The sequence below is a fragment of the Atractosteus spatula genome, chromosome 16 (assembly GCF_055471065.1).
Source record: "Atractosteus spatula isolate fAtrSpa1 chromosome 16, fAtrSpa1.hap1, whole genome shotgun sequence".
Classification (NCBI taxonomy): domain Eukaryota; kingdom Metazoa; phylum Chordata; class Actinopteri; order Semionotiformes; family Lepisosteidae; genus Atractosteus; species Atractosteus spatula.
In genome coordinates this window covers 14,544,166-14,567,745 of record NC_142721.1, presented here as the reverse complement: position 1 = coordinate 14,567,745, position 23,580 = coordinate 14,544,166, and the positions used below count along the sequence as shown (strand labels likewise).

At 45.4% G+C, this 23,580-nt stretch overlaps 1 protein-coding gene across 1 annotated transcript in view; it reads right to left on the bottom strand.

Annotated features, from left to right (window-relative positions):
- Positions 1-1,432: 1,432 nt before the first annotated feature.
- kif18a (kinesin family member 18A) overlaps positions 1,433-23,580 on the bottom strand; it is a 34,388-nt gene continuing 12,240 nt past the window's right edge. Inside the window, exons 7-18 of the mRNA XM_088935063.1 lie at positions 22,262-22,438; positions 21,199-21,273; positions 20,566-20,681; positions 18,239-18,401; positions 16,251-16,415; positions 15,471-15,592; positions 14,323-14,567; positions 13,428-13,511; positions 4,946-5,336; positions 4,111-4,212; positions 2,818-2,933; positions 1,433-1,572 (exon numbers count right to left, since the gene is read on the bottom strand). Coding sequence (XP_088791189.1) covers positions 1,433-1,572; positions 2,818-2,933; positions 4,111-4,212; positions 4,946-5,336; positions 13,428-13,511; positions 14,323-14,567; positions 15,471-15,592; positions 16,251-16,415; positions 18,239-18,401; positions 20,566-20,681; positions 21,199-21,273; positions 22,262-22,438 — 1,896 coding nt within the window. The remainder of the gene's footprint in view (positions 1,573-2,817; positions 2,934-4,110; positions 4,213-4,945; positions 5,337-13,427; positions 13,512-14,322; positions 14,568-15,470; positions 15,593-16,250; positions 16,416-18,238; positions 18,402-20,565; positions 20,682-21,198; positions 21,274-22,261; positions 22,439-23,580) is intronic.

The following is a 23,580-nucleotide window of genomic DNA, read 5'->3' as shown; positions in this document are numbered from 1 at the left end:
CTGCACTGTCACAGGTTTTTCAGCCCATCGAAAAGCTCTCTAGTTGAGTTGTGCTCTTAAACGTGGGAGGTAAAAGCAGCTGGCTTAGATCACAGTCCTCTGGTCAAACCGTTATAGATGACTGCTTATAGGATGAACGATAATGCCGCAATTGGATTTGTGGGAAACCTTGACTACACCCAATGTAGAAAACCCACAACATCTTTTTTCAATAAGGAGTTATAGGAGCGAAGAAAACCAAAAGACGTTTCCTGCCAACAGTGCTGGGCGCAGGAGAGGATATTGTGATCTGGGGCTTTTTTTTGCTGACTCAGGCTTGATCCCGATAGGTGAGAATATGTGTGGAACGCTGGTTAACTCTTTGTTAGTGGGAGTTTTTTTTCCCCAAATACAAGGGTAATTTGTTTTTCTCTAAAGGTATAATTCTCTCTTGGTGAAGGGACCGAGAGAACAGCCTGCCCCTTCTTCTTTTTTCCTGATGTCGATAAACGCCCATGTACAAAAGCAGACAAAACATCTTAGCGTGACAATAGAAAGGATAAAATACAAATCTTCCCAACTTCAGAGCGAACGTTCCTTTGAGGTTCATTGACTGACCTTCAGCATTTTAGACATCTTTTAGTGAAAACCCATTCCTTTGTCCTTCAAACTTAAGTGTTTCTATTATTTTATTGCCGCAGCTCTTATTGAATAAAGTGTTACGTGACTTTAGGCCGAGTTCATACGATTCCAAGGTTTTGCCAACAGCCCGAATTAGCAGTGCAATTCAAGAAGTAAAAACGCCCTTGATAAGGTGAGTATTGACTCCCACACTGCATCAAACAGAGCGAGCATTCCTAAGTTTGAGAGAGAACGGGCAACCAGTTTGTTTCTTTGCAATAACGAGCACCTTCTTAAAAACAAAATTCCTACAGTCCATTTCCTGGTTCTACATCACTTTCCACTTATTGCAAGAGTTACTACTGTTTACAGCAACGTACTGCGAGGGAAATTCTTAAGAAAGTCATAAACCAGCCGCAACACTAAGATGTCAGCAAAACCTTCCAAGCCGCAGGATGGTACTCCAACGAGGAGCCAAGCTGAACTGAAGGATTTACATGCCGATCTGTAGCACCATTTACAATCATCTGTGAAACAATGTTTTTTTTTCCCCTCCCCACAAAGAATAAGAATAAAAAAACAGATTTAAAGCACTAAGCAGAAATTTATTTATCGCCGGATGTAGTTATTTAACACACAGAACAACAGAAAAACACATACTGAAAATGTACAGAAACTTTTTCTTAAAAAAATATTTACACTCCCCCACCCCCTCCCCACTGAAGCAAGCCGTCCTTTCCGTTACACAATTGTACAGCATTTTTTTTCTCGTTGGGGAGGGGGTGTCAACCAGTAGACCATGAGGCCATGCTGGTCTGGACCCCAGGCTCCTTCATGACTGCTTGCTCGCTCTTTTAAACAGCTTGGCGGTTCCCATGAACCTGCGCGGCTGCTTCTTGACTCCAGCCAGGCTCAGGTTGCCCTCCGACACGCTCCTCACCACGCGGCGCGCCGGCATCGGCTCCTCCGGGCCTGGAGCAGAGAAGGAGTGGGGAGAGAAAAATAAGAGCCGGGCCGGACGACGGCGGTGAGCTCGTCTCGGGAGTGGAGGGGTCACGAAGAGTGCGCGGGAGGTCTTCGGCTCCTGCTCATCGGACTATGGGGGAAGGGGGGTGGGGGGGGCCGTAGGCTGAAAAATTGGGCGCACGGGGAGGGAGGGGGCGGTAGCAGGAAAGAGAGCGCCAGAATGACCCGAGGCTGTGGTGGGACCACCCTACGTCGAAGACCACCAAGATCACCAGGAAGGGTTGGTCATTTTTCCTCAGAAAAGCGCACTGCCCCTTCTTTCAAAACACAATTAATGAGAGTTTAAACGCAGCACTTCCACACTTCAGTTTGGGTTTTAGATTCTTCATGAGCACGTTAAGCGACTCCTGCTTCCAGCGCACAGGACAGAAGCTCCCCGGTTTGCACTTGCTCTTTGAACAATCTTCTATTTAAGACCCACTCCCGCTTCTGGTGTGACAGAAACACAGGGCCGGTCTCTTTAAAGAGAGTAATCAGAGCGCGGGGATCAAGTTGCTACTACGGCTGGAGTTTAATTTGGGACGAAAATAGAAAGTCCATCAGTGGAGCCTTTACTACTGGAAAGACTCCAGGTCTCTCAGCCAACAACAAAATGCTTTCCAGACCAAACTTGTAAAAAAAAAAAAGACAACGCTTAGGATACTTTGTAAGAAAGGAAAGGGGAGGAGGGAAAAGGCTGGAGAAAGCTGCACTCCTGGCTGAATGCTGTAAACTCGTTGATACTCTGCAGATGGAGCAGCTGACAGGTGGTGTCCCCTTCGTATCCCCTGGAGAAGTTATTACCAGACCCACAAAATTCTAAAAACAACAGCGGACGAAAAAAAGAGTCCTCATTTTGGGAAGACTGGCAATTCCGCTAGTGCTTCCAGCGCTGACAGCTTTCATTCCTCACCACTGGACATTTTAGAGGTCTGACAGAAGAAACCCTTAATGATTACGCGAGGGCTGCCAACTACAGCTGTTTCCGTCATGTGGACGATCTACGTGCAAATTTCAGTTACTCTTCCGGTTTGGAGTGAAGTAAGGGCTTGTCGGACGGTATTAAAAACGTAAATGTTGTTGCGATTCTAAGACTGTTTTGTGCAAACCGTATGCTGCTCTTTTGTGAATTGCGGGGTTCAGGGAGGGACTGGCTGGTTCAGGGAGTGCTCATGCTCTCATACCACCTCGGGCACAAATACAAGATCTTACCTTTAAGCCTGGGGACTCGCATGGGTTTGCTGCTCAGAAAGGAGTCGTTTCTCAAGCGCTTGGCTATAGTGGGACCTTGTGTGTTTTCTTTGATGGCGTCTCGCAGAACACTGAAGCTGGGAGAGACCCCACCCCCCAAAAAAAGATGTCAACCAACTCATGAGGGGACAGTTCCGTTTCCTGCATAAGACCGCTCAAGGCCTTCAAATAAAAATGTCAGCCCCCTTTTCGAAAACAAGATAACTGGATGGTGCAAACTAAAAAAAATACAGTCAAACTGAAGGTAAAGGCTCTTTTAGAAGGACACATTTAAGAGTAACAGACTTCACCAAATCATCCAGAGCACTGGCTGAAAATTCTTACTTTTTGTAGTAACCAGACATTGTCTGATCATAACTGGCTCAAAACTAGGCATCCTGTTTCAACACTGAGAACTAATTGCTCATTCTGGATGAAAGAAATGAAACCCTACCTACGGCAGATGACACTGTGCCTGATGAAACCTATGTTGGATTGGCATGAATATGACTGTACTAATTCTGAACATGACAATGTAACCATCCTGGTGTGGAAACGTAATGGGCACAGAAGATCAGAACTACAGGGGGTAACGACTGATTATTTGTGCACTCAAGAGTCAGAACAAAGATCCAAAACATCAACATCCAAGGGCTTATTGGTACTTTTATTTTAAGATTTACACTCTTTTCAAATGTCACTGGGAGGAAACCCAACTATAAAAATGATCCTGAATGCTCACATGCTGTGGTAAAGAACCTAAACAGATGCATATGAGGTCAGGAGAGAAGGAAAACTCGTACAGTTTTTTGGTGACCACAATTTATTTGGTTCATGTAATTTACAAAGCAGAGCCTAGCCTTCACAATGCCTTGTAAATCAATGTTTAACAGCTTTTCATTTAGCTCATGCTGAAAGGAACCATTAACAAGTGACAAATCAATTAGCCATTAGCTTCTTTATGGGAGCACATGACCAGTTTGCAGAAAAAAAAAACCCTCTACAAAGGTAAAGTCACCCTTTCTTGATATAGACTCTCCAACTCCATTAGCCTCTCTCAATCCATTTCTTATTAAAAGCTGCTCAAAACAATATTGCTTCTGTCAATGCAGCTATCGATGATAAAAATCGGTAGCAGGTCGACTACCCAGACTCAAATTCTGCACTGCAAGACGAGGCCAAATAATTCCACCCACAAGCCTAAACCATGCTGACCGAACTAATTCAACCTGGCGAAACTCTGCGGCGCCGTTGGATCTCTGGAGAAGCGCTCACCTGCTTAGTTTTCGCTTCCCCTGGGCGGCCGACGTCATCGCCATGTACGATGGTTTCGGCTGCCTGGCGAGCGTCTCGCCGGCTGGCAGGGGAACCCCGGGCCTGAAAGAAATCGCGGCGCAGTTAGTGACGCTCGCCCCCACTGTGCGATCAACAACACATTTGCCGGGAAGTTGGCATTCGCGCTGATCAGGACCCGCCCCAAGACGCACGTCGATCTCCTCAGACAACAGCCCGGGACCCACGCACAGGCAAAGGAACAGTATTGGTCGCTCAGCATTTCCACCCAACGCAATTATGACCCTCTCTCTGTAGTATTGTGAATCGGCTGCATAAAAATATCCATATCCTATAAAGTTAAAATAAAGTATTGAAATCCACATATGAAATGTTAAGCGAGTGTCTTACAGCTGCTTTGAGCAACATTTTCTATACGTTGGGCACAACGGTACTCTCAGCGCTAATTATGCAATCCAGCTCCAGTGAACTGGAAAACCCTTGTCATAAATAATCTATTTAGCTGTAACTGTGGTAGTTCATTGGAAGCAGGAAAGGATATTTCTGGCAGTTCTGCAGTAAACATTACATTAAGCTGTTTGGGTGCTCTGCAATGAACAACATAATTTGAGCGTAAGAAATTAAAATGCATGGCGCACATTTGAGGATACGACAAACTGCTTGCAGGCAGGACTGCTTTTTTTTATATGAAAGATTCCACCTGAATCGCAAGAAAATGGTGTTTTGGTCTTCATTCTGTCAAAGGAAGGGGTAAACAACTGGGCCTTACTGAAATAGTTTGTTGGGTATTTAAAATTGTGAAAGACAGCCCACTCACCCAGACAGATAAGAGCTTTTGCCATAGCCTAGAACTGTATCCAGTTTGCCTGTGCCCGGGGATATGATGGCAGTGAGGTTGCTGCTGCGCTCACATTCCTCCGACAGGTCAAAGGTCAGGTTGACGGACTCAGGGGGAGCACCGGCGTCCCCGCAGGTGTGGCCCGGGGGCTCCGCCGTCCGGCAGACTTCGGGGGTGTACTGGAGAGGGAACACCCCCTCCGCACAGAAGGTGCCCTGCAGCGTGGAGACACGGGGCTGCTGCTGGCTGTTGTCTGCACAGCTCCGTGCTAGAGGGGACACCGCCAGCTTCCTCCTGGCGGGCTTGCGTAGAACATCTTGCTGGCACTCCGAGGCCCGGGCATCCCCCCTGGTCCGCAGGGCGGCGTCCTCTGTGGGGAGAGCACGGGGAAGCGTCAGTAAGCCGTGCCCAGGCAGGGCCGCCTGGGAGCAAACCCACACCTGGGAAGGAGTGTGGCATCATTTTGGTGAAAAACCCACTGCGTCTTCCAAGTATAACTGAATCGTTAAGAGCTCAAAGCCATCTTGAGAGGCTTGTCACTAAAACCCACAGTACATGATCAGGGTCCTCAGATCTTGTACATCAAAGGTTTGAGCTCCATCTCACTCATCTCAACGAATTAAAGCTTGAATCTTACGGGGACAATTTACTTCCAGACCTCATGATATTTAAGTTAGTTCAGATGCAAACCAACTACCTTAGACTGAGAACTCCATTAGATTATTTTTCCTATGGAGGACAACACGGCAGTACGCGGCCGACACCAAGATTATGAGTTCTCAGGTAAGGGGAGAAGAAAAATGGCCTTCTGCTTTCAGATACCAGACTGCATTACTGCAGGACGGGTCAAATGAATCAAAGACACTCCAAATGAAATGGCTACAAACCCCTACTCGATCCATTAAAAGCCGTTTGTTAGAACAATAAGCAACTCTGCTGAGCTCTTTGGTTGTTCCTCTTGCTGGAGTGGTTGTCAGGACCTGTAGCCCCTTCCCCCACAATTAAAACATGAAGTCTCTCTACCACCCATATGCTTCTTTTATGACCAATACCTTGTAAATCATAATGCTAAACAGCTTTTCATTTAGCTCATGCCATTAACAAGTGACAAATCAATTAGCCATTAGCTTCCACACAGGAACCTATCACCAGATTGCAAAAGAAAAATCTGTTTAAGCTACAAAGGTAAAGTCACCCTCTCTTGATATAAACTCCCCAACTCCGTTAGCCTTTCTCAATCCATTTCTTATTAAAAGCCGTTCGAAACAGTATTGCTTCTGTCAATGCAGATAACTGATCAAATAAAACTGGTAGCTGTTCAACGAGCCAGACTCAAATTCTGCACTGCAAGACAAGGCTAAATAATGAAGCCAACAAGCTAGACCCATGCTGACCAATTTTAAGTTTTGAAATTAATGTCGGATTTCTGCTGTTCTGGCTGAACTAAAAAAAAAAACCTTTTAAGACCTGAAAACTACAATGAACTAATGTGAAGGCAACAGCAAGAAAACATTTCATGATACCGGGCTCTACCGGCGTACGACAGAGTGACCTTAGAAGCGCCTTGGCAACTAATCAGAAAAGTGTAAAGAACATGGATGTGAAAATCATTGCCTTCACAAATTGGAGCTGTTGAAAAATCAGCCTCCCACCACGAGCCACAAAGCAGGTGGGAGAATAATCCAAGTCTGTGAACACTCGACAAGATAGGCCTAATGAGGCAGAAGGAACTGGGGACAAGGAGAGATCCTCTCACAGAAAGGGCAAGATCTTCGGGTCACGCCAAGTGTCTCACAGCACATACCCAATACGCACTCTCTGACAAAAACTTTACCCCCCCACTGTATCCATCCTTAACAAGGAGAAAGAAGGGATCGGACATGGTTTGTCCCACAGGGTTTAGAATATCTGCATCCCAGCTCCAGGGACTTCCATGACAGCCACTGGGCTTTAGATTTGGGAACTGATCTTCCAACCATTGTTGGAAGGAGATAGAAGCCTGTCTTGTACTCCTCTAGTCTGCCATTTATGAGAATTTAACCATTAGACGAGGGGTGGAGGTGAATATCTTGGCCAGTGAACATGTACATAAGCCCAGCACTGTGGAGGGGTGAGCAGGACAGAATTGGAAGGTTATGGGTTCAGATCCTGGGTGGAGGACTGCAGTTGTATCCTTGAGCAAAGAACCTTACTGAGATGTCTGCAGGAACCTGCCCAGTTGTGTTCATGTTTTGGACGAAACATCAGCCAGAACATAATAGACGGCAGCTTTAATTCCAGCCTGGTCACGTGCTCAATAAATCACAGCTGTACAGAATGGGTGAGAAGACAATGTTAGTCCCATGGCACTGAACATTGCCTGGGAATTGGGTTCATGGAACCGAGAGCTCATTATGGACACTCATCCACAGAGCTTCAACAACTTTCCAAGACCCACACTCTTCTCAGTAACGCAAAGCAGTGATTCATCAAATACAGCCCTTGACAAAAATGGATAGAAAGTTTATAAAGGTGTGGTGTTCCTTACCAATTCAAATTTTAAAATTTTTTAAAGCTTCACTTTAATCTTCATTTCCAAACTCTACAAACCCCAATGATACATACATGCAGAAACCAGCTGTCGCTGGGACTAGAAACCAACCGCACCTGAGCAAGGAGGGAACCATCTGGATGGATGTTGGATGTATTCAGGCAGTTGAAACATTCTCGTCTTAGGCGAGTTTGTCAAAACTGCTTGTCCCCCTTCCCCCCCCCATTCCACTGTTGCACCGAAATGAGGAATAAGGGAAAGGATTCTCTGCAGCATATGTCCAACACAAGTCTCTGGGCAAACTCTTCGTTTGGCCTGACAGCAGTGAGTAACTGTACATATGCCCGTATTTGAATGGATGGATGAGATCTTATTAGCTACTCTTCCAGTTGAATGCTTTTTGGAACAATGAAGCAAAACATCTAAAAGACGGGTCTCAATCGGATCAGATTGAACGGGATTTTAACCCAAATCTGTAACTTAACACAGCCTGCACCTCTCTGCACCTTTCCCCAGTGTAGCACAGACCACGGTAAACCAAGCAGTTACAGAGGTAACCCAGGCTTAATATCTTAATTGAATTTGTAAAACCCTGCGCATACTTGAGTACTCCTGTGCCTTCTACATTAAGGCCGATTAATCATTAGTCAAGTCCTTTTTTTAAGCCATTTCAGTGCTTAAATAGTAGAACGAGTCTCATGACAAGAAGTGTGCCCGAGAGAGGGTTTCAACTTTTCTCTCTTTCGGGTTTATCATTTGGATAACCTGACTGAATGTAACAACTAATGCCCTGCAGCAGCAGAAGCTCTTCTTTGAGGGAGTGTCTGATTCCCACCTGTGGCGACACATCATTAACTGAAGGGAGCTGTTGAGAAAGATACAGGGCAGTGACAAATTAAAAGCAAATCGAAACTGGTGCGCTCACTAGATTTCTTGGAAAATGCTGCACAGGAAGTCGAGTGGTGTTAGTCCTGAGTGTAGAAAACAGTTACAAATCAATCAATTGGTTTACATAAGGGTTCAATAAGCTTAAACGACTCAACGTTCTCAGCAGAAATGGAAGCCAGACGGCACAGGAGGTAACTACAGGACCAGGACAAGATCTGCAGCTGCTGGGGCCCCAGGGCTCTGTACTTCCCTCTCTAAAGTTTGGTCTTTAGTCTATTGTCATCAAACAGCGAGACTCCATAGTTTTTATCTCATCTAGCATGAACCCAACACCGTCACACTTGCACAAGGTTTGAAGCAAACAGCCACCATCCTTCAACCCTCTGCTATTCCCTTTAACTTGAACCTCAAAAAGTAAATATTTCTCTCTTAATGCTGATGTATGGCTTCAGATGCTTTTTTCATAAATCCCCGATGTGAAGCAAATAAATGATTTAGGCTGCATTTAGGCCAATTTCCAGGTTAAAAACAAAACTGAATAAATCAGCATTAAAAAGCAAAGGAAGCCGAAGTCTTGTGAGTATAAAGGTACTGAAATTCAGAATCGTATGAATATAAATGTTTAATACTCGGCTTTCCATTCAGGATTTTTCATATGCAGTTCACCTTCAATCCAGTATTACGGTTTTGGGGATTTTGTAGCCTAATTGACCATTAAGTTTCCATTTTTAGCCTCCAGTACAGACTTTCAGACATAGGAACTAATTCATCAAAATCCCGCTTATACTACTGTAAGAAAAAAAAAAAGATTTATGGATCTATAAGTTAATGTGAAAAGCAAAATGTAATATTTAGCAAACATGAGTCACAGCCCACATGGAAGGGTTCATGACAAAGAGACATTGATGAATGAGATTTGTTCTAATTGAGATATGGGAATGAAATAGCAGCATGGGAGTTTTTTCTCCTCTCCTCCTTTTCGGGCACATTAATGCATGCATGAGGGGGTATTTCTGGAAACAGTGCTAAATTAAAAATAGGTCTACTGGGTGATGCTTCTATTGCACTGCTGAAGTTTAATCAAATATTAATATGGTGCTTTTCAATAAACATTTCTGGGGGTACCTGTGGTTTTTTTTTTTTAAGAATGGAAAACTGTCTAATGCGATTCCACACGGCTCTTGTCTTGCGAGGAAGCAGCAGGAACAAGGACTGCTTCATCATCAAGTGTGACAGAACAAGTAGCACTGAGGGCTCTGCGATACAAGTCAGGCACACTGAGTTTCGAGCTTTCCTGAGTACGCCAGAAAGGGTGCTGCAAGCTCTTTAAAAGGTCAGGGTGGTCTTCTGTACTGTATTGAAGGCACACATTTTGCTTCTCACTTCTGCTACTCTAGCTCAAGAGGCTCACACACACAAAAAAGGGGGTTTATAATGAAAGGGCCATGCAGTTTGGCCTCTTTACCATTCACACATACATCCAGACAGCCCTTTTTGAGCCATGCTGTGGGAAAAGCACACATGGAATATATAAAATCGATGTGTTAAGGGCAGCGATGTAGACAGACATCCACGACAGTCATACGCGTACAGTGCAAACCATTTTTGACTTTCAATTTAAAATCTACAAACAGACAGTGGATTCGTAGACAACCTGAGGAGTCACTGTATGTAGACTTATGTATATACTATTGCAAGCAATTTCCAGTCATCCACCACAGGATTGTTTGGAGTTCTGTTGCTTGCCCTCAGCAGCTCTCTGTGGGGTTTCAGAGAAATATTTGTGAAACTACTTCGCTGTTATTGAAGCCACAGTTTAGATTACAAAGTTGACTGTTTAACCACAATGAAGGGCATTTATCTTATGTCCTTCCCGAGGCAGAACTCAACTGTAAAGCTCTTCAGCGCAACCTGCTTTTATTGGCGTTTACAGAGGAATATGTGCGTGCCGAAAGCTGCAGGGACTTGTAACATCAGTTTTGGTGAAAACAAGAGGATCATAAACATTTCCTTAGGCATTCAGGGTCTTAAACACAGCAGTTAAAAAAACGTGCCCAGTCTATAAGCTCTATAAACACTGAAGACGCTCCACTTCCTTTATGAAACCTAAATATAGCAAACCTGTTGTGTAATGCTGAACAGAGTCCTGTGCCCCGCCTACCTCCCTAAGGATTCAAAAGGTATCTGGCTTACTCATCGCGATCAATATAAACCATGTCGTCCCTGGTGTCCGCATCTTGTTAAATATACTTTGTAGAAAAGACACGAATGCAAAAAAAAAAAACCTGCATTTTTCGGCCATTAGGATTATTGGTAACAGGAGATAAAGTTATCGGGCTCAATTCAATTTCCAAGCTGGGGCACTCAACCCCGAGATAACGGACACCTGCGGTTTGCAAAGGAGTCAAGCACTGTGTCCCTTGCAATCACGTACCCATCAAGACGGAGCTCTGAAGCGAGCCCTTTCCAACACGCTGATGTAGGAGCGCTGCTGGCAAGAAATGAAATCCAACCCCATTATTCCAAACAGATACACTCAAATCCTCCAAGGGGATTGGCTGCTTTGCGCCTAATTGTGTATGACGTACAATAGACTGCTGTGCTTGTACAACTGATATGGAAAATATATCTTTGTCTCTGTTCAGCTCAGCATGTTAATCAGAGCTCCAAGGTGGTCTAGAGATAATACAATTATCAAACTAGGCTTCAAAACAAAAGGTACACGTGTATCTAAAAGAACAGAGAAAACTCTGCTTGATTTTTTTTTATCCATTGCATTGTATATTAAAGGTTTTCCAAAATTATCCTAAAGAATCTCCATCCATCCATCACTACTCAATTCAGATCTTTCCTTTCACAGCGTGGCACACTAATGCTAATGATTGTTTTAGTAATCGAGTGCAGATCATTAAAAATATTAAGTGGGAGCTGTTTACAGATGGCAGCACCAACAAACAGGTGCAAGAAAGGAGAAAAGATACAGCATCCTGAGATAACTGTGTATCAATGAGAAACAGACTTGCTTTCACGGCATGAGTCTCCTTATAATGGGGACACAGTCTGTGCTCATTAAGCTCAGCAAACCCCACTTTTCACACCTCGTGTTACTGCAAGGAAATCAAAGTTAATTCAGGGGAAAAAGCAGGAATTTCTTAGGGTTCAGGCCCTCAAACGCCCAACCATTCACTGCTGTTCTGTCTGGGGAAAAGGCACTTCGCCTTGATCGCTCCAGCAGGCCAGGCAGCGAAAGAGATTACCAGCACTTGCTTGTAAAGGCTCACATGCAGTCCAGCACGAAGCATTGCACTCTCAGCATGCTCAATGCTTTAGAAACTGCAACAAGCTTTGAGCCCTACAAAGCACTGGTTTGTGAACTTAATCTTCCCCCATCTATGGGGAAGCTAGCGTGAACACAGAGGCACCGATTCAGACACTGAGATCATCACAAAATCCCTTCGGCGCACGATCATCTTGAGAAATCGTATTTATTGGTACAAAATCAGACACCAAAATGAGGCAACACAGGGTGGAAATTCTAAAACGTACTCGGTACCTTCATTTTAGCACAGAGCAGTTACTGAGCTCAACAGGGAATGAGGGTTTTGAAAACTGTAAAAACACGAAATGATCCATCACACTTCTTTTTCCAATGTTTTCATGTCCACGTGAATTATTTCTGCTTACCACTGATCATCCCTCAACGAAGGCGACTGAAAAGACTCCTGACAAAATGAAACGGAACTTTCTGTTTCCCTGTCACCTTCGCCTCCCGAGCAAAAGGGGCTCACTCAAAAACAAGACCTGCAGTGAGAATTCAGCCCTTATGAACGCAAAGCTCTGCAGGAACACCCTTGAGGGAGGAAAAACTAAACCTGCCCATGAAATATGGATTTCTAAACAAGCCGTAATGATGTCCACTGCGGAGCAGGTGGTGTGTGTTTCATTTAACACATGGTGGGAAAGGCACGTTTTTTTTGTGGGGGGGGAAAAAACTCATCTTGAAACAATTACAATCTGACGCAGTGCATCAGAAGTAGACAAAGACGCCAACAAAAATCCAGGATAATGCAAAGAAGCACAGGTTCATAAAAAAAGCGGATTTCTTCCAGAAGTAAAGCAGTCTATCACTCTGCCTACTAACGTAAACGTGTGGTCACTATGTAGTGAAATGGAGATTGACAAGCTCACACAAACAATACTGCAATGGGAGGGCAGATCAAAGTCTATTACATGAAATAAAAAAAGTGCTGCCCTTGGAGTGCACTCTGATTGCAGTCATGCTGGGGCCCTGTGGGCTTCAGCGCGTCAGGAGAGCCTGGGTCCGAGAAGAGGTTTTTCAGAGGAAGCCTGTTACCGATGGTGGCAAAAAAAATAATCTAACCAGGAACCAGCTCTCCTGTCGACTCACTTTAGCTTCTGCTCAATGTCTCCACACACACACTTTAGCTGACTCCTGGTCAGCCCTTTCAGTGTAATGGTACCAAGAACCAGCAGTGAAATCCTGGAAACAGCCAGGTCAATTCATTCCTGGAAGTAAAGTCTTCCGCAGACAGACGCTAACAGAAGTGCGCTTACCGCTACAGCAATGAAACTCTCAAAGCAAGAAGCTTCCCCGTTATAAAACGGGCAGCCTTGATTATTGCTTCAAAGAAAACTATGGGGGGGGGAAAAAAAAAAGTGTTGCATGTGTGTATTTGTACACACACAGAAGCTCAATGTGAACGTGGCTGAAAATGACACACAATGCAGTAGTGATCCCCCCAGGAACAACCTCTTCCATTGCAAGGAATTCACAATTAATGTGTCTGTACCTCCAGTCTAGTGACCCAAACTGGAATAACTTAATTCTTTATGTCTTAGTGAAAAATGACTTAATTGCAGGCTGACGGAAAACTGCCTTCTTGGAGAAATATTTTATTCAGCCCTAGATGTTACGCACCTGAGACTACACTTCACTGCCCATGGACTGCTGTACACAAAGTCGAAGCGGCGGCAGTCACGAAAATCCGATAAACCCAAGAGAAAAAAAGAGAAATCGCTCACCTTCTTGAGACTTTGCAGGTGAACCTTTTATCGTGGCTTCCGGTGCTGTGCTTTGGAAGCTTTTCCTCTTAGGTTTCTCGGAGCCTGCAGAAAGGAAAAGTTGCAATTAACAAAATGGATTCTGAGATCACACAGGCCTAAAGGCAATCTGCAGTATCGATACAACTCAAATTGCGTAGGATGTACAAAAAAAAAGTTAAATCTTGGATGGTTAACAGTTTCAATTTCTGGCTTTCACTGGGGCGTATACAGTTCAAGAGACAAGTGGAATCCAAACCCACAGCTGACTTAATGAGAAAAATGAGCCAGTATGTCCTTGGAGCTCACAAATATCTCTGGGCTTTTTAGATTTTACGTCAAGTACAAACGTCTGCACTAGGGCGATCAGAGAGATGGCCCAAATGTTCTACTTCCTTCCTCTGGTTCCCAGGCAAACATCGAACACGTCAGCGTTCCAGAGGAATGTTTATTCCTGGTAGATGTGGGACAGAACGAGAGCAAGGAAAATGAACCATGCTGTTTGTTCCCCACAACGGTGCAACACTGAGAAACGAAACTGGAGAACCTCAGATGGCCGCATTGCTCGCCAGCGTACAACTGAAACCTGGACATTTTCTCAAGAGCTACCGGAGGGGGGGGCGGAGGGGATTGAGAACGGAGGGCGATCATCACATTACAGGGATTACAGGCATCCAGAATGAGGTACTGCTGAGAGGCCAGCTGACACACAGAAACGGAAGGCAGGAGTTCAGCCTGCTGTGGGTGCAACAGATCCCACAACTGACGGATGCATCTTAAAGCCCAGGACAGATCGGACCCAGCCGCTACTGTCTGCTGCCCACAGACAAGGAGACTCGGGATCGGGGTGGGCCGCCGCCGCCGGCTCGTCACTTACTGCAAGGTGTGTTCTGGTGGCAGGCGAGGTGCGAGAAGGACAGCACGGAGGCCAGCTCCTCCTGGCTGGGGGCCCCGCGCCCCGGCTCCTCGGCCACGGACTGGTCGGCCCACGCCACCCCCTTCTCCCGCTGCACCAGCTGCTCCAGCTCCCGGAACTCCGCCTCGCCCGCCGGGCCCGCCAGCCCCGCCTCCCGCAGGGCCAGGAACTGCCGCCGGAACGCCGGCAGCAGGACGTGCAGTATCCTGAAAGGATCCGGGTTGGGGGGGGGGGGGGGGGGGGGTTACAGACGAACCTGCTTTGCAACGCGAAGCTGGTCGAACACAGCAGAACTTCAATTTTGGCCCGTCAGTGGAATTACCACTCTGTTTATGACATCACCTATGGCTCAGTTTCACAGCCTATCCAGGACAGGGTTGCGTGGAGGAAAGATTGCATTTGCAGATGGCTTACCGTGTTCTATGTCTATGTGCCTATTTATTTGGCTGAGGTTTTTTTTAAACAACGAGACACTGGTACCCATTTACACAGCTAGGTGCTGTACGGCTAGAATCCTACACAGCTAGGATCAACAGGACAACCGCAGTGGACCCACATGGTTCCAGTTACGAGTGCAGAACCATAACTGCTGCTCCACACTGCATCCGGTCCAACCCCTGCTCCCTTAACCGGCACGTTTTAGACACGATTTTTATATTTCGGAGTTAGCAAGAATCGTCATCGATGAGTGCATTTCAAATCTTTTTGCCGACATTTGCTACTTGTTAACCTAGCAGATCACATTGGAACATTCCTGCAGTGAAACACCTGCTGCACAACCTCCGCTTATTCGCTCGTACATCAGTCATTACAGTGACTAGTGAGCAGGAAGGGCCAGTCAGAATTCATACAAACTCTTGCTTTCGTCTGTGGCAAGACCAGTGGTTTGCAACAACATGGAGACCAGCCAATACTACTTTCACAAAGTTCCCGACTTTGCTCTTAATTCCGGATATTCAAATTCCGCAATACTGTCAAGTCATTTTTTACCGAGATTTAATAACCGGTCCGAAACGGGGACGGCAGTTCTCCTTTAATTTACAGCATCAAAACGGTTCTGGAAGTAGCAGCAGCTAATGGACGCACAAGCTAAAGGAAACTGGGCTCACTTTTTTGTTTGCTTGTTTTCTTGGTCCTGAAGGCTGATGAGGTGTGTCATGTGCTCAATATGCTGCTGCAGATCTAAAACCTCCAGTTGCAGCCGGTGACACTGCAGATCTTTCTGGAGAACCTGGGTCGAACAACACAAATGAAAGGGAAAAAAAAGAAAAGAAGGTGAACTTTTCCTTGTGATGGCCCTTTGCGAGACGGCAGACTCCGAAGCTAACCGGTCCTTCATGCTGCTATTTAAAGGTCTTTTCTGAGCAGCGGAGCTGACGTAGAAAACCCAGAAACACAGTACCGAGAAAGAAAAGCCAGGAGGATGTGCGTCACCGTTCAGTGTGACTTTTCTCAGAAGGAGTAACTAAAAATTGCTCCAGGTAACTAGCTGTGTGAGAGACAAGCGAAGACCACCGATTTCGCTCATTAAGACCTCCACAGCACAACAAAATAAAGACTTGCCTGACGGGGTGGTTTGTTAATTGAAGGAAAAGGAAGGGCAGAACAGACACATAAAGGTGCCTTATGTGCGACCAGGGGAAATCTTTAAAATAGTAACTTTCCACATTCAGTACTCTGTGCCTCGTTCTTGCTCTTGCGAGATTAAGTTACGAGTAAACTGCAGGCGTCTAAAAGAACAAAACAATTTCTGCTATACAACAAACTCCGAGCAGCGAGAGCTGCTTGGTTAACAGTGCGTTGTTGGAGCAAGCCAGGAGTTGCAGGCTCCGCTTCAGATCGCTCCTTCACCAAGCCACAGGCGCCTTCGAATTTCGGTCCGTTCCCACCTTGGGCACCTGCCCGTCGTGGTCGAATATTTTCATCTCGTTTTCGACGCGGTGGAGCCAGCTGGCGTTCTCCTCGAAGCGCCTCTCCGCCTCCTGCAGGCGCCTCTGGAGGTGCAAACGCTGGGTCTGCAGGGACGCCATCCGGCGCTCATGTTTGCAGGTCGCCTAGGAAGGAAGTGGACACGTTGGCTGTAGGCTTCGGGCCCTATACGCGGGAGACACCTGCACGTTCAAACTCACTCGGACTATGTGCAGACAGCATGAGACGAAGCAAGGAAGAACAAGAAACAGGCAAAAAGAAAAATAATTTGAAGAGAAAAATGGAATTGGTTAAAATAAACACTACAGAAATGATCTTTTAGACTGATGGTTTTTCCCTATAGGCCATGAAACAGCCATGACAGTAACTATGGATTCAGCAGTAAATCGTTGGATGCTGCAGGAATCTCATCTTTCCAACCCTAAAAGCAACTGGGGGGTGAAAGTGTGCATGAATTATGCCTCATCTAAAAAGTTTCTTTAAACATCAAAAATAAACCCTTACATTTAGCTTCCTTGCCTTTGCTTTAAAGATGCGCGGTATAGCTGAGTTTACAGAACCACAAAACAGTCTTGAAAGACCGATAAATCACTTCAGTGTTTTACAGGAGAACAAAGCTATTTATTCTAAAGGGAGCTCCCCTCTTGCAGTGCTGCGAGACAGAGTCTAGAATGAACGTGCATCAGAAAATCCACTCTTGAAACAGATCCAAACTAATACGTTTTTTTGTAAAAAAAAAGGGCCAATGCATACACAGCAATGTTGTTGTCACTGTACCACTGTTATATTTGTGACAACAAATAAAAAAAGGGATCATAGAGCTGAAAACAGTCATAAATAACTCAAAACCTGTGATGAAAGATCAAACACTTTGCAACAGTTTACAAATCACCCACCTCTGTAATTACAGTACAAATGCTGACAGGTGGACATCATTTGCATTCAATGGAAATGCTACAAAATAACCATCACCATCTCAAAAGTCGATTTTTGAAGGCTCACAGAAGAAGTGTAACACGATTCCTAACAGGGCTGTGGTTTAGCTGTGGTGCACAGTTAATTACATACTACAACACAGCATGTTTCAGAGCGAAACACTCATCCTGCAACGGTCAGGATGGATTCCATTTGCTAATTAACAAAGTCATTGAACAAATTAGTTTGCAGTTTAAATTAAACAGCAAACATCAATCTTGCACACTTATTTAAAGCACACCTCTCTGATACTTCCTACCTCCAAAAAAAATCTGCCTGGCAAGCTTATGGAAATAAGGGTAAATTTGCATGTCAATCCACGAGTCCATTGGAAATTATGAAAATTTCCACAGGATTTACGATCGACACGCACACAGTCTCATGCAAGTTGCAAAGCAACAAGTCTCTGAGGTGTGGCAACACGAATGGGAATTGTATAGTCCACTCCAGAATGACCACTTTCTCGCACAGACTTGGTCCATCTTTGACGACAAATCCTTAAGATTTTCTCTGCTCCTCCAAAAATTCCTGCACTGCTCGGAAAATAAGCAGGGTTGCAAAACATTTCCCTTATCAGATCGGCTCTCGCCTGCTTGAGGCAAGGCTTTGCCAAGATCATTTCCACCTAGAAAACTGATTGAGTCTCCAAAACAAATGAATGACATGCTCAACCAAAAAGCAATAGAGTGAACCACCATCTGAAACTGGACTTGGGGGGCAGCTGGTAAATAATTGTGTCATTAAGTCTGTTAAATATTCTAACCACACTTCTCCGGCAATGAAGTGAGACAGATGACTAAACAGGTCTCTAAAAAGCCTGGAGTACTGTAGACAGACTAAACCCATTGTGTAAAGTGGTTACGCATTACAGGGATAATGTACAGTCAGCTAATATACATATTATATCATTATCCCTGTAACATTACCCACTCTATTGTAGTCCACATCCCATGCATGCATTATGGAATCTCACCTTCTCAGCTTTGTCATATGAGCAGAGCAGCTGAATTTGCTGGTGACACTGCTCTCTGTAATAGGTTTTCAGCTCATTCTCTTTCAGCTGCCTTTCCAGATTCAGAAAATCTCTTCGAATCTGGATTCGGCCGGAAAAGACGCTCTTCAGTGATTCTTCCAACCTAACGGGGACGAAGATAAAAATAAAAAAAATAGGAAGCGTTTAGCCCTAAAATGCTGGCAGGGTAATAATAAAAAAAAAGCCAAACATCGAACATCACCTAAGTTAACAAAGACAAAATGAAAGATGAGAGCTGGCCACCAGGTCTTCCACTTATAAATAAGAAAAAAACATCAAGGCAATTAGAATAAAACCCTGATATACGAAGCAAAAATGAGAATTAAGATGATTAATATTTAGATGCCCTCTTCCAAGCAATATTCTCAGATCCACTAAGTAAATGTCACAGAAATGATCTAATCTTTGTGTAGATCTTATCCATCTTTCCTGACAGACACACTTGACAGTTATAAGGACATTCTGTCGGGCCTCCCTACTGCTGTAGCAGCCAACACATTCAGGACAGAAGTTCACATTCCGAAAGGGGCTCTCCAGTTTTTGGGAATATGTGAAGCTTGAATAAGTGTTCATGCTCAAGAGCTCTTAATTGTTTATATAAAAACAAATTCTTGCTGCCTACAAACAAAACCTAATGATTTCCATCTGCTTCTGAGGCCTCTGCTCGGACAGTTAGGATCTTCTTTACCCAGAGGGCTGTGGGAATCTGGAACAAGCTGCCCAGTCATGTGGTCAGGCTGGACACCCTGAACTGGCAGGATAAGATCCTCAGGTCACTTGGCTATTCGGAAACAACCAGGCGAGCACGAGAGATTCCGAACAACTCAGCACTTATATCCCCAAAGAACAGCAGAACGATGGTCATCCCTAGAGTAATATTGGAGGCAGGCAAGTGTATAGAAGGAAATTCAGAAAAAATGCATTACAGGTATGGACAGAAAATTCCCTTTACCGAAACAGGTTCACTGTAAGCCGTCTTTATGGTCCCGTTTCAGTCAATAACCTCGCCTTAAAAGGTGGAAACGGAAGGAGCATATTGCAGATGGTTCAATTTGATAACATGTAGTTAATGTCACAGGGGGGTTAAACAGGACACTTTCTAATAGAAAGGGCAGAGAAACGGAAGGCTTCTTAGTGGTGCTAAAAAAAGCCCTGTGAAACCATACAGACGCAAGTTCCTGAACCCATCCTTTTATTATACAGAAAGGCAGGTTCTTTGACGGTAAATAAACAAGGCAGACTTGCGTCAATAGTAGTCTGGGAAAAAAAATAGAATAAGTTGCAGGGATGTGACTGCACTTCTCAATGTAACCCCTGTGATGCTGTAGCTGCTGTTGCCGGTTTGCCAAACTTCTGAATTTTTAATAGCGATGGATCTGCAGCTCTTAAACTCCAGATACTGTAGCTGATAGATTCCAGCTCCAGCGAATTAAGCGAGAGGGAGCAGTAAGTCAGCAAATTTAAAAATGCCTTGGCTATTGCACCCTTGCAGTTTCTTTCCATTATAAACAGAATTAAGCTGTTCAATCCGAATGAGGAGGCTGAATGCGAGTTCCTAGGGTTTTGCCTCAGACTCAAATGCAGACCACCTCCTTCCATGGGCAACGTTTAGAAACTACACTGGGTGTGGATGTCCGACGAACCTCCATTCCATAAACCAAGGACATCAGGAGCGAACGAGCAATTGAACAGCTCAGTTTCACCGACCACCACCCCTCTGGGATCAACATCCCAAAAGCAGCGCAACAATTCTCAGCTCATCTGAAGAGACCCTTTAAAAAAAAGTTGTGCTCAAAGGATCAAACGTTACAGAGTCTTCCCCTTTTCTCATGCTTGGATTAGGAGTCGCCTGGGGATACATCGAGGCAATGAAATGAATCGCCTAAATATCACAAATTATATGTCGTATTTAGACATCGTGGAAAGAATAGAGCAGCTGGCAAAAGGTTCCGAATGAATGAAATGCAGGATATTAGTTATCTTTGTCAAATAAAGTGTCCTGCCTGTGGCGCTCCACGCACAAAGCTTGTCCTTCTCCCATGCAGACCTCCCAACATTGTTATTGCGCACGTTTTTTTTAAAGAAGAAAACCTCCCATTGAAACGAATCAGAAAGAAACATTTTACAAGCGCCTGCAGGGTGCTCTTTAATCGGCACCCGGGAAGACTTGTGTGACACCGCGCAATTTCGCCGCGGAACCCGACGGGTGCGGACGCGGCGGCGGGCCTGGGGCGAGGGGCACGGACGGACCCCACTGCGGAGCTTACTTCTCGATCTCGGCCTGCTTGTGCCGGGAGACCGCCATCAGGCTCAGACGCCGGCTCTCCGGAAGGGCCAAGCTCTTCTCCTCGTATTCCTTCAGCTTCTGTCTCAGCATGAGAATCTGGAAGCAAGAGGACAAAAAAGAAAAATCGGTACTGAGAACAGGACGGCGGGCGCACAGCGAGTCTTCAACTGAACTCGCTCTGCATTCTTGTATGGGGGAAGGAGACCCACCTTTGAAATAGGCACTAAACCATAAAAGAAGCAGATGCAAGATACTCAAGCGTCAAAATGCAAAAAGGAGGGTCCCTAACTGTTATCCTCAAAGGCTGCGTTCGCGCAGGTGTCTCAGGGCTGTTTGGGACATTAACAGCTCAAGACGCGGGGAAAAGGGTTACATTAGTGCAATTAAACCGTCGCTGGGCCAGTATGCACCTTGCCCTTAAGGCATAAACGGAATTAAAGAGGATTTCATTAACTGCCTGATTGCAGCTTTAGGAGATGGGAGTTGGCACCTTTATCTGAAGCTCAACCTCGGCTTCTCATGTCGCTTGGGACAGTGCCTAGCTTTTGCCCAGCGCTGTGCCCCCCTCTGCCCCCTCTGCATCGCGCTGTGGCACGGGGGCTGCTCTGCTTACCTCCTTCGACTGCTTTTCACAAATCACAGCGTACTGGCTGACGTGACTGTCCAGGCTGACGACGTTGCTCTTCAGCTGGAAAGAGGGAGAAAGGCCGCAGACATGTTTTAAACGAGACAGGTGTCTTCACCACCCCTTCGATCGACCTCCAACTCTCACAACAGATCGCAGTGCGCACAGAGTTTAGAACTTTTCCCCGGGTTTTCTGAAAGATGCTAAACTGAACCTTCCATAAACTTACACAAAACACTTAAACACTCACAGGAAAGTGCAGTAGAGTCTAGTTGTGCTGGTTGGAGGCCAGACTTTAACGCACTGATATATAGCCTTTACAGTGAAAGCAGACACTTCCACCGATTTCAAGCCTGCAGTGCTCAGTTCTATGAAATCAGTAACAGGAACTCGAACGTTATTCACTGGAACATGTGTCAGGCTGCCAGAGGAGGCTGTCTGCAGGGAAAACAAAATACCGTATCGATCTACCCAGAGGTGATCGGGGAGAGCTGTTTTCATCTATACTGCTTCTAAAAGATGCAATATTAACCCTGGTGTCCTGGCTAAATTCCTGACTGCCTAAAATTTCCCCTGGTTAAATACCCCCCCCGGCCGATATATTAGGACCCCATCCCCATAGAGTAACGAGTTGAACCTCTATAGGTGCACCTGGAGCTGTACGGGAAAAGGGACATATTCCAAGCAAGCTTGCCTCGCAGGATTGACACGGAGATGACGGTAATGGTCTGTGGGCCGGCCTGCATTTTCAACCTGGGTTCTCTATAGCTTGGAATTCTGGGGATTGCTCCAGCTAACACCATTGGCCAATCCCGTGCTTCTCAATCAAACCACCCATCGCCTCCCCACTGAGGAAGTGCCTCCGCTCGACTGGGGAATGCGGTCTTCCTCGTCTCTCGTGCAGCTGAGCTGCTGGTGCGCAACAGCCCCACCTGACACCACCCAGGGGGAGAGCAATAAAGCCTGGGATCCTTCAGGATGAAGGTGCGAGTTTAATTACTTCCCCGATTCTACACTTATCGCCCCGTGAGGAAGTGGGATGTGTACGTACGGATGACTTTATGTCCTTGGCCCTGTTGGCGTACTTCAGGGTGTTGTAGGTGTCCTCGTAGGACATGGAGGAAGGACTGACGTTGGCGATCATGATGGTTCGGCAGTTTCCTCCCAGGGAGTCCTTCAGCAGTCGAGTGAGCTTGCTGTCTCTGTACGGGATGTGAGACTTCTTGCTCTGTGTAATCAAAGAACAGAGAAGACGCGCGCACGTTGTGAATTTCTTGCCAGGAAAACACACCCAACTTGCCACAAATCTCGTTTTCTACGTGTGTATAACGCAAACAACTGCTCCGTTATCTCCGCCATTAAGTCCCTGAAAATGAGACTGTATACACTACATCTCTAAAAAGTATAGCCTAAACAACTAAGGCTAGGTTCAGTCGAGATTTGACCGATACATCACACAATAGGTGACAGGATTAAGGCAAACAATCAAAAAATATTAAGAACGCAAACTATTAAGAAAAAAAAAACAAGTCTGGACTATGATGCATTTCCCCAAACTGCAGAATGCTTTTTTCCTACAATTTCTTTTTGAGGGTCTAAGACTCCCATCAAAAGGCAGCCCGGGTGAAATCCCCCCTCTTCTCAGATTTATATTTCGGCAGGTAAACAAAATTAACCAGCAGAACAAACCGCCAGTCCCCACAGTACGCCGGGGCTTCGATTTAACGATGACTCACCGCTGTAGTTCAGGTTTATTAGAACTCGAGAGGCTGGAGGGAAACGGAGTCTGTCTGATGTCTCAAACATTCAGGGACACACTTTATTCGGCTCTAGCAACCTGACCACCATTTCTGGGCTGGCAGCTACCTTAGCATTTGCCCAGAGAGAGACTGGTAAACAGCGTGAAAGAACAACTATAGGAAGACAAACCCTTTGATGTCCTTCCTTTCATCTACAGGACTATAGAACAGCTTAATTCACAGATGCATATAAAGGTTTCATTTCAGATTGTGAAACAGTGAGGCTAATAGTAAATCATAACCTGCTGAATCTTAACCAACATCATTAACAAAGATAAAGATGAAAAGCAAATACAGGTGTCCCTTTGTTGACATTACAAAAGTCGGTTACCCCTGCAGCCTTTTTATTTTTAATGATGCATAATCACAGGTTTACTTGGGGAGAGAAAACTTTGTTTTGGGAGACGGCACTTACACTGCCAGGATCTTTTGAAAGAGCACACGAGGAGCCCAACAACAGCCGGGAATGTCTGCCCCTGTGCTTGCCCTCCTCCCAGAGCTGAACTTGCCCATGCGGCTGACTTAGGGCCTGCTCTGCAGCAAGGATTGTTTTATTAATGAAACGTTTGAA